Source organism: Neovison vison, chromosome 3, assembly GCF_020171115.1.
Source record: "Neovison vison isolate M4711 chromosome 3, ASM_NN_V1, whole genome shotgun sequence".
NCBI lineage: Eukaryota > Metazoa > Chordata > Mammalia > Carnivora > Mustelidae > Neogale > Neogale vison.
In genome coordinates, this window is record NC_058093.1 from 38041632 (window position 1) to 38056250 (window position 14619).

The following is a 14619-nucleotide window of genomic DNA, read 5'->3' on the forward strand; positions in this document are numbered from 1 at the left end:
ATCTCAGGGTCCTGGGATCGAGTCCCGCATCGGGCTCTCTGCTCAGCAGGGAGCCTGCTTCCTCCTCTCTCTCTGCCTGCCTCTCTGCCTACTTGTAATCGCTTTCTGTCAAATAAATAAATAAAATCTTTTAAAAAATAATAAAATAAATAAATAATAAAAATTCAACGCTATTTGAAAGGTAAGATTTCTGCTGTTGTCTCACCAGAAGGCCAAGATCGATGAATGGATTAATCTCTCTCTCCCTCATCCCTTGCCCTTTGGAGGGGAAGAGAGATTACATTATATTCCATATAAGAATGTAGAGAATGATATGTTTGCCCTTCCTGACAGGCTCGCGACAAATTAGCAGAAAGCAAAATAGGGACGGGATGGTATTTACTCAATTTGCTCTCCACTTCATCACTGAGCTCATATTGTGCAAAGGACTGCCACACCCAGTGACTCATCACTTAGTCACTGAAATTACTCTGGAGACTTTTGTCTATCGTTTTTTTTTTTTTTTTTTCAGTGTCTTCAGAATTGGGCTCACGAAAGACAAAACCGTGTAAGAGGAAGGAGAAACAGAACTGCCTATCTGTATTCATACTAACAACTTCTTTGAGCCTGGCAAATTTGGAATAGATGGCTTTTCATTCCATTTTATCCTTTGCCCCTCATGCCCAACCCATGAATAATATTTTGCCAGATATTTTCCTAAAGTGCCTTTCAGATCCTTGCCTGGCTTTTCTCCCTGCACCGACCAGCCCGATCCCACTGCCTGGGGCCCGGTGGGCCTCAAACCCCGGAAGCCCCATCCTAGCTCCCTCCCTGTCTCCAGTGACTGGAATGAGCCTTGGTAACTTCCACTGACTTTAAGCAACTCAGGCAATCCAAGCGATGTGCAAGATCAAACAAATGTAAAGATGTGCATGAAACCGGTCATTTTTTTCTCACCTGGGTATGTACAGCCTTTTCACCCAGAAGCTTCTGTTTTCTCACTGATTCCCGAGTAGCATGGGTTCAATCAAATGAATAAAATGCAAAGCAGCCTTTTCTGCTTCAAAGTGTTTATCAAAAAGCAAAGAGCCTCATATTTTCAAGCTCCCACGGGGCTGATCAATGGAAACCAGGTGACAGAAAATGCTTTCAAATGCAATGGGAAATACAGTTAGAGCCAAAGTTCAGAGATGCCTGGCATCTAAAAATATGTCCATTCGATCTAAAGAAAGAATGACCAAGGATGATCTTTACTGGGTTTCTAATAATACATTAGCCAGTCGAGCCTGCATAATATTAATACAATGAACACATGAGCACGCAGAGGACCACATTTTTCAAATGAGGCAGAAAAGCAAATTGTAAGCTAAATATTTGAACATCTCAACCTTAAAAGACTTCAGTAAGATAGATTCGATGAAAACACCCAAGACAATAGTAATTTCAATCTTTTGGGTTTTTTTTTTTTAATTTTTGGCAATAATTTTATCCCTTGTTACTTCTCTTTTTCAAAAGATCCTGGGTCACTTGAGATTGAGAGTTTCCTGGCATCTCATCTTCATGGAAACACGATGGTTATGAAGCGAGATGGGCTTAAAGTCCCCAGCAAGCCCTTGGTTTCTATACTCTAAACCTTGCTAATCCCTTTATAAGAAACACTTGTCATCTTGCTCAGCTTGTCTTAAGAGCTGAACAACCACGTGCTGGAAACCTTGAAGACAGAGACCAGAGAGTCATGAACACCACCGATGTGCCAGAGACTCCACCGAAACCCTCCTTCTTCGCAGGCCCCCCTTCCCCAGGGGCCCTGAGTGCCAGTACCACACTGTGCTGGCCGCCCATTTCCTCTGACCTGAATGCCTTCCTTTCCCTCTGCCCAGCTGGTCTTCACCTGGCACATTGCATCTGTCAAAACCTAACTCCAATGCTCTTTCTCTAGAGAGCTGAACCGGAGTCTCCGGAGACAGGGCTCCATTTTTCCACCAGTGTGCACTGAAAGCACGCTGAGATTTGCAGTATGATGAAGTTTACTGGGTTAAAGCATGACTTACCTGTTCTCCTGTCTGATCCCCTCCCCCCTCAGCAAATCTCTGAGGGCCTTCAGAGCAGAGGCCATGATTTAACGCACGGAAGACATTCTGGACGTACCACCAGAATCCCATCCTTTCAGGAGGGGCGATGGTCAGTGTACTTTGGCTGACACACAGGTAGGACTGCCAGAGGAGTGAGAAGCCATTCCAAATCTGCCTCAAAAACACCCTATTTTGTCAGGGAAAACCAGGTCCACACTTCAAATCAAGTCTGTGGAACGACACATGCATCACCCATTGGCAACGGACATAGCACGCACTATTACGAAACTTATGTTTAGTCTCAAGCAAAAATAAACTGTAATTCAGTCAAAACTAATAAAAATTCATACTTTTCATATTAAGGGATAGAGAGGCAATGTTTCTGAAAAGATCTCTATTCCAACAGGGCTCTGTATAGAAGTTAATTTTAGAATTAAAATGACCGAAAATTCAAAGAGCAGCACACCAATGGCAAGTCTTCGTTGCCATCGCAATTTGGTCATGATTGATATTTTGAAAACTGAAAGTCACTATTTTAGGTAATAAAACCAGATAAAGAAAATTAACTCTAAGTGTCCTTTGAATTTAATATTTGTTCTAAGACATCGTCTTATTTTATTCAAACTTATTTCCTCCACAAAAAATGTCCCAGTACTTCAACCATCACAGAGGCCAACCTCTTCTAAACTATTTCAGAAATTATAATTGACATCTTGACCTTGGCCTCATTATTTCTTGTGTGTGCGCCAGCCTCAGTCTGCTCCTCTGGCTAAATATTAGCCTAAAAAAGGAAGGAATCCTGACTTATCCATTTTGGTATCTATCCCACTATTTGAGAAGGCCTATGTACACAAAACACCCAAAAATTCTTGTTCACTGGTTACACAGAAAAAAGAAACTGGGGCAAACAAAATGTTCTCACCTTTTCAATTACAAATTTCTGTAGACTTTTAAAATGAACAATTAGGTACAATGGGATTGAACGTATAACCCAATGATGTCATTTCTGAAGCCCAATCCCAACCCCGCCAAACTCAGAAAGTATAAAAATTATATGCATAAAGATGTTCATTTCAAAATTGTTTATAAAAGCCTCACATCAGATGCCACAAGGGAACAGATAAACATCTCCTGTGGGAATATTACATAGCTATTTAATATAGAATTAGTAAAACTTCTAGCAATATCTAAATGAAACATACTACAAAAGGAAAGCAAGGGCAGAACAACATAAAAATTGTATGTATATTCCATTGTAACCATGAAAACACGGAAATTTAAAAGGACAGAAACAACAGAGATGCTTACTGCTCTTGTATTCTGTTATAAAGCTATGAACTATCTCAAATTTTCTTTTTTCCAAAATTTGATTATTGTTGTTACATCATTTTCATACTTAAAAACCAAAATATTTTCTAACTTTGGCCAGGAAAAATTCCAAAGGAGTATACTGTCGATCATTTAGTTTGTTCTAATATAAAAGTCAATGGCATATGGGGCAACTTAACTTTCTGACACTATGAAGTCACAAACTAAGCAGAGTCTTGAAAGTCTTGCCATGAACTAGCTCTGAGCTAATTTTGGAGGACAGATGAGCATTTTGGTATGTCCAAAGAGAGGTTACTCTAAGTCCTTCCACGCACTTCACTTCTAACAATTTCACGATACAGCAGAAATTTTCTGGGAAAACATTTACGTTGGTTTCCTTTATTTAATTAGTGTGTTAAGCAACAATTTCAATGCAACTAAAGACGGCTGTTGAGCACTTGCCTTTGTGCAAGACACCACACCAAGAACTGCAGAGAACTAACAGGAAAAGAGCCTACATAGTCACTGCTGCCTTTCAGGAGATGATGATTTAGCAAAAGACAGAGGGGATTTCTACAAGGTTGACCATCAATGTCACAGCAAACACAGAGGCCAGGTTGAGAGAGGTCAAGGAGGGAGGGATCACATGTTCCAGGCCCAACACTGCAGTTGGTGGATGCAGGACTGGATGAAGGTGAAGAGGAAGCAGGGAGAGAGTGGGAGTAAGAAGGAAACCCTTGGGGCCTATGACATTCACGGCGTCCAGAGGGCAAGGGTTCAGTGAGGGCAGGGAGACAAGAGTCAGGGGACAGCAACGGGGCTGAAGAAGGAAGCTAAAGGAGAGTGAGTTTCAAGAGGGAGCCGGCAGTCAATGGGGCAAGGAAGCAGGCACCCAGGAACCGGGAGTCAGAAGTTAGAGGGGTAGGCTTCAGGATCTCACTGAAAAGTCTTCAGTGAGGTCACCGCGAGACCCATTTTAGCAGACAGTGTGGAAAAGATCTAAACTGAATAGGATCAAGAAAAGAATAAAAATGTTACAAATTGAGATGGTATCTACAGTAATCTAGGGAAACTTGCTTGTAAAATAAAGAGCAAGAGAGGGGGAAGTAAGTCAAGGAGGACATTAAGTCTTTGAAAAGGGTTTTTTTTCCAATTTGTGTGCAATGCATAAAAACATTTCTTCTTCTGCATAGCGGACCAATTTCTCCAATACCTTTTATGAAAAAACAAAACACAACAATTCCTTCCCATTTATACCAATTCCTCCTTAAGGGTCAGACACTATTACAGACACTGGGCAATTATTCAGTTTTGGTTAGCTCTCCGTTCTCACACCCCTAACACATCAATGTAGTAACAACAAACAAATAATAATAAAACACTGGCAGAAGTTCCCCCTCCTTGCTTTCTGTTTTCAAAATGTTCTTAGCCACACTTTGCTGAGCCCCTATTACATGTTTTCTTTATACAAAGTCATGTTCATCTGATTCTATTTTAACATAAAATAGAAAAGAATACCACTTAAAAAATGCATATGTACAGTAAGAGGTTGAAGTCCCAACCCCCTCCCCGCAACACACCACCAACCTAAGTTCTAACCCCAGAGGTAAGTTCTAACCCCAGAGGTGCTGCCCACCTGTCCTCTAGTTTCCTGAGTTTATGCACATGTCCTATATGTAAGTATATGTTTGGAGAAATGCTTCTGAGGGACTGTTGTCCATCCCCCAAGGAGAGAAAGACACAGGATCTTGTGAATCACTTTTACCCTGGACTGGAGGCCATGACTTACCGCCCCCCCTTAGTTCCTCTATCACCCACCACCCCAGCTCCACAACTCCTACTTTAGAAGTTCAACCATTTACGTTGCTAGGCTTTGCCTTAAGGAGACTTATTTTAAATCTAAACCTAAAGGTCTCTACACATATACCCAGATTAAATGACCATTTTACCTGCCCACTGGGATGAGATCTTTAACATGCATGTATGTCTTTAACCCTTCCCTCCCCATTCTCTTCAACTCAGGGATTTCGTTAAAATGATAGCAAACTTGAATGCAGTCATTTCAATTTTTCCTGAAGAACGGGTATAATGGAGACATCCTAGGTGGACCCCCAATGAGTCACACCCTTCTCTTGTGTGTGAGCTTTGGACCAAGAGCCAAAGTTAAGTGATTTTGAAGATACAGTTAAGGTCCCTAATCAGTTCACTTTTTGTTGATCTTAGGTGGGCCTGACCTAATCAGGTGAGATCTTCAGAGCGTATAGGCTCCTTTGCTGAACTGAGAGACATGAAAGAGCACAAGTTCTCTTTCATCTCCTTTTCACTGCAAGTTGCCATGACTTCTGCAACCACAAGGATATGAATTCTGTAAAACAACCAGAGGGAACACAGAGGTTGACCCTTTCCTATTCAAGCTTCAGATGGGAACTCAGTACTGCCAACATCTTGATTCCAGCCTTGTGGGAGCCCAAGCAGGGAGTCCCCAAAGACATGCCTGGACCAATGGAACTGTTAGCAACTAAAAGGGTGTCGTTTCAAACTGCTACTTCGTAGTGACTTGTTATACAGCAGAACTAATTGGTAAAACAAGTACATCTATTATCTTCAAAAGACTCTTCTTCCCCATTAAACTACCAGCCACAAGTACTTTAATATCATCTATTTTGGTTTATCCCTGCATTTAAAGAGTCTGTTCAACCCTCTCCTTCCTGTTCTCTATCTTCCTCTATCTAGTTTATTTGTTCTGATATAGTTCCAACTGAGTGAGAATACTTTTTAAAATAATTCTGTTAGGGGACACAGTGTTGTGTTTTCTGTACCCTTAAATGGGAGAAATGTCTTTCTTTTGCCCTTAAACATAAAGGACACTTGACCACCCACCCTTTGCACTGGGAAGCCAAAAACATTTCTCCACTATTGCTAGTTTCATTTCAGAGAGAAGCAGGTCAGTGCAGATTTGATTCTCTCTTTTGTATATAACCTGTACACCCTCTGAAGACTCTTACAGAAAAAAAGATTTCTCTTCATCATTAGATTTGGAAATTTTACCAGGAAATCTCAAATTGTGTTCATCTCCTTCATTAATCCCTCTGGCACCCTGCAAACCCATTCATTCTACCTGAAAACTCCAGTTTTCTCCAGCTCATACATTCCTCCTTCTAGTAATTAGTAGATTCTGGTTTTATTTCCAAATGTCCTTTCTTCCTCTGGACCATCCACCATCTAGACGGAAACAGACCGCCTTCTGTGGTCTTCTCTCCACATTTCCTTTCTTGTCAGTCAGGATTTCCCTTTCCTCATGTTTTCACTTCTATCATGAAAGAGTTCCTCCTTTAGCTCTTCCAGATCCAGATTCAAGTGTGAGTAATATACATTACTCGTTTCACTTCCTCTCCTGAGTGGCTGCAGTTGGTGGTGCTTGCTGCAACTCATTTTTATTTTCTAGGTTATTTTCCCTTTCTGAGTTGCATGGGGACAGACTCCCCATGCTGGCCAGGGTGAAGGCTGCCAACATCAGGCAGAGACAGAAGGCCTTGGAGACTCCCCTCCAGTGCTAGACAGGCTGGCCAACTGGTAGCCTTGTCTACTAAGGGGCAGGATGGAGGCCTCCCAGTTTGGGAGGCTCAGGGCTCTCCATGAATGAAGAGAGACCATTTTCTCTCAGCCATACAGGAAATAAAGGACCAGTTCAGTCCAATGGTCCAAATGTTTTAGAGGTCAGCCAGTCTCCATGAGATCTGTAGAGCCCATTAGGTCACATGGAACACATTCACAGCACGTACTTCCTCTTCATAAACTGAGGGTCCTTGGAGCCCTGCCAGCCATTGATGCAGTTCTCCCCTAACCCTGTTGTGCACAAAAGCTCCCAACACCCGCCTTCTTTTCTTGAAAACCCAAATCCTCCAAAATGTTGGGCTATCCTCTGGGGTCATTTTCCTTCTTGGATCATCCGTCACAGAGAGCCAGTCCCAGAAAGATAAAAGGGGTAGAATTGAGAGCATATAGAGAAGGATCAACATATATATCTGTGGCCCATCATGTGTAATTGTATTTGTTACTGCTTAGGATAAGAGAATGGACAATGCCTCAAAGATAGGACATTTGTACCATTAACAGTAGAATTTGGAATTTTCAATTTTGGAAGCACATCCATGAGTAATTTTGTCATTGAAGAATTTCAAAACATCAGTACGTATCACTGCCCATACTCTGTATGGACAATATAAAGACTGGTCAGCTTCAGAGATTACTGTTGGCTCAGTAGGAAGCCAGCAGCACAATTAGGATGCGCTGCTTAGGTCTCCTGACTCACTGCTCCTTTATTCTTCTTTCCAGAATAGAGCAGACTCCCTATTTCTCAATACCCCGAAAACCCTGGAATGAAATGCACGTGAATGAAGCCAGCACATCTGTCCTAGTGGAAGTGGTGGACTTTGGCTCTCAATAGGCATCACACTCGGAGAGAAGCATCAGATCTCCTGAACATAAAGCAAACCCTTGGCCCCACCTCATCCCTACCAGCCAGAGAGACCAGATCAAGTTCATCCGTGTGGCCTACACACCCTCAAGGCCCACCAAAAAGACCACTAAATAAGGGTAAGTCCACCCAGTGGGTAGGGACAACAGCCGCAAGGCCAGGTCACCAGGCCGATGGATGGTATCAAGTGAGCAGGGCTGGGGGCAAGAGGTTCAATGAAATGACTATAAATAGAGCCCACGGAGGCATTGCAAAAATCTAAACCCAGCTCTGAAGTTGTGGCTTAGAGAAACGTGTGTGGCAGCTGATAAACAGGACTTCCTGGCACGGTGCCGTCCGAGGGCGTCTGGGCTTGAATGGAGCCACACCACTGAGCCCACAAGGGAGGCGAAGAAAAGGCACGGGGGACACGCTGGCTGGGCTCCTGAGGGACACCACTGCCACCTCACAGGATTATTGGGAGGATTGTGTGGGTTCACGCACACGAGGGCTTAGAACGAGGTCTGCACATTATAACCACTGTCGATGTCGGCTGTTTTTCCAGAGTGACTTTGACACGTGTCCACTCAAATGAGCTAATAACGTTTCCCTTGCAACTGACTCATTTAATAAGGATTAACTTTCCTGCCAACATGTGCGATTTCACGTGCGTCCTGCACTGACAGACAGCACAGCTTCCTGTCTCTGCCCAGCGAGCCCCGCGGAACAGCACTGGTCCCTCCCCCACGGTCTCCACAGCCCTGTCCGCCCATCTGTGTCTGATGGTGCACTTAGGCTCACTTCTTACCATTGGCTTTGCACACACTGAACAGAGAAAAGAGCAAGGAGACAAGAAGAAGGAAAGGGCAGGAGAGAGATTTTTTCAGCTTATCAGGAGGAAACCCTGGGCGGGCTGATCGCTCTCTCCGGTCCCATAAATCATCCCATCTCCAGCATTTGGTTTTTATTGTGAATAATGTAATGCTCCGATTAGAGGTTCATGCATCTGGGTTGAGAAATCCATGACGTCATGCAGGCCACTCGGGCACAAGAAGGCCAAGCGGGGCTCACCTTTGTATTCAGCCAGACACACGCACTCATAGCCGTTAACGAGGTCCCTGCAGGTGGCGGCGTTCAGGCAAGGGGCAGAGAGGCACTCGTTATATTCTTCCTCACAGTAGAGGCCGTGGTAACCTGAAGGGCAGAGAAAAAGGCCTGCGGTCAAAGGGTTCCATTTAAACCCACGCTGGACCAGCCTGCAAGGAAGGCAGCCGGGTCGGCAATGGTAGCAGGGCACGGACAGAGGGGATTTAGGGAGCTGGTCCCCTGGGGGATAGTTGCAATGTGGCTTTCCGGGAAGGCTGGGAAGAGTCCGTTCTCATCAGCCTTTGTAGGATCCCAAGTATAAAAGGAGTGATCCCATTTATCCACCAGATGATCTCATTACTACACCATGTCCAACGACCCAGTGTCTCTAGTGACCCAGAGACCAGGATCTGAGTGCATCAGCATGGCCACAGGAGACAGGGATAATCAGAGCGGGGCTGACAGCATGGGAGGAAGAGCTCCTGTCAAGGATGTGCACCACTCCTCCTCCAATCAGAAAGCGGTATCTAGCAAGTAAGGATGGTTTAATTAAAAGAGAAAGGAATCCATGTATTTCCTTTGCTCTTAAGCAGAGGAAATGGGAGCTAAAAAGGCTTCACAGAAACTCCTGATAAAACGTGGGGTAATACTGGGGTCTTGGGTGGCTCAGTAGGTTAAAGCTTCTGCTTTCGGCTCAGGTCATGATCTCAGGGTCCTGGGATTGATCCCCTGCTGAGCAGGGAGCCTGCTTCCCCACTCTCTACTTGTGATCTCTCTCTTTCTCTGTCAAATAATTTTTTTTTAATTGTCAAAGAAAAGTGAAGTAATTCTTTTTAATTGAAAATTGTGATTCGCTTGGGGCATGTGGGTGGCTCAGTTGGTTGAGTGGCTGACTTCAGCTCAGGTCATGATCTCAGGGTCCTGGGTTCGAGCCCCATGTCGGGCTCTGCGCTCAGTAGGAAATCTGCTTCTCCCTCTCCCTCTATTCTCTCTCTCAAAGAAAGAAATGAAATCTTAAAAAAAATAAAAGAACTATTATCTCAATTATAATATTTGGTACTTTAAAATAAGAGCAATGAAGAAAAAGAAACCACCAGTTTCTCAATAAAGATGACTTTTACTCCGTTTGCAGCACAGGTGTTTATGCTGAAGGACAAGAAGACAACATTCTTTGAGATTCACTCATGAATGTTATACTGTTTTTAACTTCCAAAAACATGCGTCAGTGCCAATTTGCAGTGAAATCAAGCCATTTTTTTTTTCTCCTGGCCTGTCCAAACAACGAGAAACACGTGAGTGCTTTCAAAAATCACCCTGCCTGTGTTGGTTCTGAATTCAGATAAGCAGAAAAAATAAACCCTTCCTCAAATGAGAACTAGAACTACTAGTTTTTTTCCCCCCAGCTTTCCAACTCATAGCCAACCCTCAGACTCAGAAAGTTGCATTAGGACACGCTCATGTGTTGAAGTATTTTGTTTCTTGTGCCTATTGCAAAAGTTAGGTTAAGCTCCTATCTGTATAGTATTAACAAAGCAGTTTTCAAATTTGTTGCCATTTTGGCTGTTTTTGAACTGCTCTCCCAAATGAGGCAGTGACACCGGCCCCTTTGAGACCTTGACCTACCTGAGACAAACAGGCCATGGTTTTCAATTCTTCCATCTTCCCCTACTTTTTGTAATTTTAGGGAAATATTTCTTATTACTCTTCATCAGTATTTTGATCATCTAGATCAGAGTTTCTCAATGGACAACGATTTTGCCCCCAGAATTTGGCAATGCTTGGAGGTGCTTTTGGTTGTCGCGACTAGGGTGGAGGGGATGGAGGCTGTCACTGCTATCTAGTGTCAGGATCCTACTAAACATCCTAGGAGGCATAGGACAGCACTCCATGACCAACACTCTTTTTGGGGGGACAAAAAAGGAAAAAAAAAATCCAGCTAAAATGCTAACAGCACCAGATGCAGAGAACCCTGCTCTACACTAAAGGTCACCAAACTCTGGCTCACAGGCCAAATGCATCCCAGTCTCTTTTTATAAATAAAGTTTTATTGAAACACAGCTGCATTCATCCCTTTATGCATTGTCTACGGCTGTGTTCCCATTACAAAGGCAGCCTGAGTAGTTGCAACAAAGACTCTATAGTTTGTGAAGCCCCAAATCCTTACTAGCTGGCCTCTTGGAGGACAAGTTTGCTGACTCCTGATCTGGGTTCTGCAGAAAACCTTTCTTTTTGTAAGAGTTTTGGATATTAACTTCTTATCAAATAGAGAGTTTGCAAGCATTTTCTCCCATTCCGTAGTTGGCTTTTACTCAGTTGATTGCTTCCTTTGCTGTGCTGCTTTTTAGTTTGATAGAGCCCCACTTCTCTATTTTTGCTTTTGTTGTCTGTACTTCTGGTGTCATAGCCAAGAAATAATTGCCAAGACCAATATTATGAAGGTTTTCCCCTAGGAGTGTTATAGTTTTCTTCTAGGAGTGTTATAGTTTCAGGTCTTACATTTAGGTCTTTGATCCATTTTGAGTTGTTTTTTGTGGAATGTGTAAGAGAATACAAATTAGCCAACAGGTTACACAAAAAGATGCTCAACATCACTAATCAGCAGGAAATTGCAAATCAAAACCACAATGAGTTATTGCATCCCACCTATTAGAACCACCATTATAAACACACACACACACACACACACAGAAAATAGAAAGTGTTGGCAAGGATATGGAGAAATTAGAACCCTTGTATACTGCTGATGGAAATGTGAAATGGTGCAGCCACTATGGAAAACAATAGAGAGAATCCCCCAAATTAAAAATAGGACTATCAGGGTCACCTGGGTGGCTCAGTGGGTTAAAGCCTCTGACTTCGGCTCAGGTCATGATCCCAGGGTTCTGGGATCGAGCCCCGCATCGGGCTCTCTGCTCAGCGGGAAGCCTGCTTCCTCCTTTCTCTCTCTGCCTGCCTCTCTGCCTACTTGTGATTTCTGTCTGTCAAATAAATGAATAAAATCTTAAAAAAAAAATAGAACTATCATATGGATTATGATCCCATTTCCAGGATTTATCCAAAATAACCCAAAACAGGATCTCAAAGAGATATTTGCATTCCCATATTCACTACAGCATTATTCACAACAGCCAAGAGATAGAATCAACCAAAATGTCAGTCAAGAAATGAATGGATAAAGAAAATGCAGTTTATACATACAATGGAATATTATTCAGCCCTTAAAAAGGGAAGAACTCTTGTCATATGCTATAACATGGATGAACCTTGAGACTATAAGCTAAGTGAGATAAGCCAGTCACTGAAGGACAAATATTTCCTGATTCTACTTTTATGAGGCATCTGAAGTTGTGAAACTCAGAGAAGCAGAGTAGAATGGTGGTTGCCAGGGGCTCAGGGGAGGGGAAAATGGGGAATTGCTTGTCAATGGATATAGTTTCAGTTTTGCTATTTGACAATGTACATATCATTAACAAAATTTCACTGTACCCTTAAAAATGTGTTAATAGGGTAGATTTCATGTTATGTGATTTTTCTCACAATTAAAGAAATATAACACGTAACCTACATAACAAGTTCATTGTCTTTTGGCTTCTCAGTGTGGACCGACCGTAGCAAGGAACAGCTTTTCAATCGTATTTGCTCTGCTAACAGATCTTTTGAAAATCGCTTGGAAGAACAACAGATAACCCTACAAGCATTTTTGACCTCCCAATTGAAGTGTTATTTACATACACAAAAATCAAAAGCAAATTTCATGAAATCACCCATAATTGTTTTCATTCTTCACAAGCTGTATCATTCTCCTCTGCCACTAGTAACATGAAAAGCAAATGAGGATGTTATTTTACCAAGATAATTAAGCTGATGATGTTTTTCTTCCTTGCGGGAAAAGAAAAAGATAGAGGTTTCATTTTCTGAAACCATTTCTTTGGGGATGGTAACATCTCAACATCTTTATGGAAATGTCAAGGCACTCCTTACACTGAGTACCCAAGAACCTAAGTCGGACTATTTGAATAAAAAGGCATTCCTTCCGAAAGAGATGGCTTCTGTGAAAATGAGGCTGCCACCCCCTGAGAGTAATTAATTCGGGCAAACAAATTAGCTCAGGGCAGTATGCCCAGGGTCTAGGAAAAATAGGCTAGTCCAAAGAACTTTTTTAAATTAAAGAAGATCCAAAGGGTGAGATAAGAGTGGCCCTTTCCAGGGCAGCTATCTTCCTCACCACCACTCCCATCTTTGCATGACTTGCTCCTGAACATTTGACTCCAATATTCCTTAAATTGACAGAACATAGCGATCAGCTGGACGTAGCAGTGAGCGTGGTCACTGTGGCCGCTGCGTTTAGGCTGAGTGAGTGGATAATGTTGCCATTAACACAACCAAAGGAATATCAGGGTTTTGAGAAAGTTGACCAGTTGGATTTTGTTGAACTTAGGGCTCGCTTAGGGAGGTCCAGGTCGCAGATGGAAAAATAGGCTTAAATAGTGTAGAAACGACATCTTGGGGATTAGTGGCCTTGAAGTGGTGTTGAAGTTTCATCAAAGAAAAACTCTTGAGAGAAAAAAAGAAGGGACTGAGGTCAGATCTACATGGACGGGCAGGTGGAGAAGGAGAAACCAGATCAGGACACTGGGCAGGGATAAGACAAAGGAGAGGAGTAAAAGCCAAGGACAGTAATGTCATGGGAGCCAGGGGAAGAAAGGAAATCAAGGAAGGCGGCTCGAAGAGTCTAAAGACTGAAAAATGGCAACTGGATTAGAAGATTATAAAGCCACTGGAGGGGCACCTGGGTGGCTCAGTTGGTTAAGTGTCTGCCTTCAGCTCAGGCCATGATCTCAGGGTCCTGGGATCGAGCCCTGCATCAGGCTTTGCACTCAGCGGAGAGTCTGCTTGTCCCTCTGCCCCTCCCCTGCTTGTGCTCTTTCTCTCTCAAATAAATAAACAAAATCTTTAAAAAAAAAAAAAAGTCATAACTCTCAATGGGAGGTAAACTGCCTTATGGAGGTTATTTTGAAAGTTGTAGGAGGGGAGGGATGGCTTATCACACTGACTGGAGGATTCAACTGGAATTTAGTGGGTAGAGGCCAGAGATAGTAACCATCTTGTAATGTCTAGGACACTGCTCACAACAAGGATACTCTGATGTCCCTCAGAACTTCAGTCTGTCCATCAGAAATTCATGGAGGTGTCCCATGAGCTTCGAGGCATAGAACCTAAAAGCTTCACATGCACACTGACAGGTACAGTTTTTAAGACATGCTGAGTTTTCCTGGAGTGTAACTACTGAGTAAATCCAGAGAAGACCATACCTAGAGTTGTTCACCACTTGGGAAAACCCCTTCACAAGAGCAACAGGTCTTGAAGAACTTAAATCACCGACAGAGCACACCTGTATCAACAGACAAAACAAGGCAAAAACCCCTTCCCCAGATCATTTTCTGACAACACTATCCCAGTGTATAGATGAGGAAAAAACAGTCAAACCCGTGTTCTTCCATGAGGAATTAAGGGTCAAAGAGATAAAGAAACTTGCCCAAGGACACACAGTCAACCCTGTGTTCTTCCTACTCTCCCGAGAACGTTCCCAGAATGCATTACCTAGCGTACCAGTCTGCAAGGGCCGTGATAACCAAACGCCACAGGCTGGGGGATTAAACAACAGAAATTTATTTTCTCACAGTTCTGGAAGCTGGAAATCTCCCTGCCTTGGTTTCT

The 14619-nt window shown here is 43.0% G+C and overlaps 1 protein-coding gene across 2 annotated transcripts in view; it reads right to left on the bottom strand.

Moving 5' to 3' along the window:
• Window positions 1–14619, bottom strand: part of DNER (delta/notch like EGF repeat containing) — a 321150-nt gene that overhangs the window by 28135 nt on the left and 278396 nt on the right. For both annotated transcript variants that reach the window (XM_044241774.1, XM_044241775.1), the window contains exon 9: window positions 8887–9009. In XM_044241774.1, the coding sequence (XP_044097709.1) occupies window positions 8887–9009 (123 nt within the window). The remainder of the gene's footprint in view (window positions 1–8886; window positions 9010–14619) is intronic.